Consider the following 2,009-nt stretch of genomic DNA (forward strand, 5'->3'; position numbering starts at 1 on the left):
AAAAGCAAACAGTTTCACTGCAAACTAAACAATAGTTGCAAACGTGCACAGCCATAAAATTTAGCATTTTACAGCTTACTTTAAACAATAGGATTAATATTATTAATCTTAATAATTAGTATTTAAATCATACTCCGCAATGCCAAGTTGTCATCAGGGCTGAAATAAACAAAATGTCGATAATCCACCACCACTTGAAATCCCACTTGCAATTAATTGTTAATACTTTGGTTGGCCACTTTGTATCACGGTGAATACTAACATCGTTATTTTTATTCGATATTACTATTCGTATTTAAGACACTGGATATGCAATTACTAATGTTTATAATAATAAACAATAATATTAATAATGCAGATAGAAACGCAAATAATAGCCCATTGCGTTTATCATATTTTTTTGTTTGAATATCAGTTTTGCAAATAATGGGCGTCCTACAAAATTGCCTGGAATATTTCGAACTGGCTGACATAAACTAGTTTGCATTTCAGTTCCGGTTTGATTTTGGCATAAAACTTTAATTTCATACTCTAATAAAAGTAGAATTGTAATGGCAATGGTTTCTTACCGAATAATATCCTGATGGTACTCAATGCAATGTTTCATTTTATTGAGCTGAGCTTGTGGATCTTTACAAAACTCAATATCATTGAATAGCAAACTTAAATGATCGATTCTAGCTATGTTGAATTCATTAACTTGGATGTTTAAATGAGTTACAAGAACGAAAGAGCTTACTGCTGCAGCATTTGGTATGTCATACAGTAGCACTAATCGTCTCGCCAATAAAGAATTGTCGTATGGTGCAGGTAGCCATGTGGGAATAATCAGGCCACAAACTCCACCGCCTGTCTTCTCCTAAAAAAATATTTGTTTAATCCACGACTGTTCAAGAATAGACGCATTATGAATGTTTCTATTTAATACGCTCCATTAGTCTGACGTCAGACGATGCGCGCGCCGAAGAACTGTATCCACACAAACGAATTGTTCTATCTTATTAGCATTGGACCTGGTTTCCTTTTGTATTTTTCTAGAAATCTGCAGGTTCTAAGCATTAATATTAGAAAAAAAGGAAGTACCGCTGTCGTTAGCAACTATTTTGTTCACTTCATTAGATACGTCGTTCTTACTTTTTCTTCAATTTAACATTTTTCAACATGCAGGTTGTGTTTTCTAACAGCTGATTGCTGTTGGATACGAATGTGTACATGCCTTGCAGATGATTTGTCGATTAAAAACACATCTCGACCTGTTAGTTCCTCGATTCTAATGATAAGTTAACATTTTAAGTGTCTGCAGGTCACGTCGTACGATTTTCTGCTGTAGCCGATTGCTTTAAATTAGACTGTGCATAGTTAAAGAGGGGTGAAAACTCTTAAGAGAGAGGCAATGTCATTGAGCTAGTGTTCGCTACCAAAGACTCTCCTGCTTGACTTAAAGATGTGAGAGCCAGTATGAGAAAGAAAAATTACTGTGTATTACTGTAATTTTGTATATTTTTGACTGTGAAACATTAAAACTAACAGCTAAAGTTTCATGAGAGTTATGAGTAACTGATCTTGCTTACCTACTAAGTTTTTCAACTTTCCAGTAATAATAATAAATTACTTATATCTTTGAGTAATGCAAACAAACATTTAAATCTTGCATAAGTAGAAAAATAGATAAATACTAAGATGCCATTTTCTTTTATACTTTCAACTGAAAAACGTTCAGATAAATTGTGAAGTCCCATTAACACTTCCTGTAGTTGTTGGCGAAAATCATTTTCAGCATAAATCCATGATGTAGAAATAAAGGTTTCAGGAATTGAAAGTGCTAAGGTTTCAGTGGCTCAGTTTCTATGTACAACTGAAATTTAAAAAATGCATTGTTGAAATTAAGGTTTGTTTCCGTTTTCACAAAATGTTTTAAGTTTCTTAAATTTTCGTTCACTTTCCACATTTCTTTTTCCTGAGAAAAAATATCATTTTGAGTTTTGATAAAATTACTTAACATAATTTTA

At 32.7% G+C, this 2,009-nt stretch overlaps 1 protein-coding gene across 1 annotated transcript in view; it reads right to left on the minus strand.

Moving 5' to 3' along the window:
- Positions 1 to 565: 565 nt before the first annotated feature.
- The window catches only part of LOC109544350, a 4,977-nt gene continuing 3,533 nt past the window's right edge, over positions 566 to 2,009 (minus strand). The window contains exon 3 of the mRNA XM_048666764.1: positions 566 to 859. Within this exon, the coding sequence (XP_048522721.1) occupies positions 566 to 859 (294 nt within the window). The remainder of the gene's footprint in view (positions 860 to 2,009) is intronic.

This window comes from Dendroctonus ponderosae, unplaced genomic scaffold (assembly GCF_020466585.1).
Source record: "Dendroctonus ponderosae isolate FM_Combo_2020 unplaced genomic scaffold, Dpon_F_20191213v2 Dpon_F_20191213_5, whole genome shotgun sequence".
In the NCBI taxonomy this organism is placed as follows: Eukaryota; Metazoa; Arthropoda; class Insecta; order Coleoptera; family Curculionidae; genus Dendroctonus; species Dendroctonus ponderosae.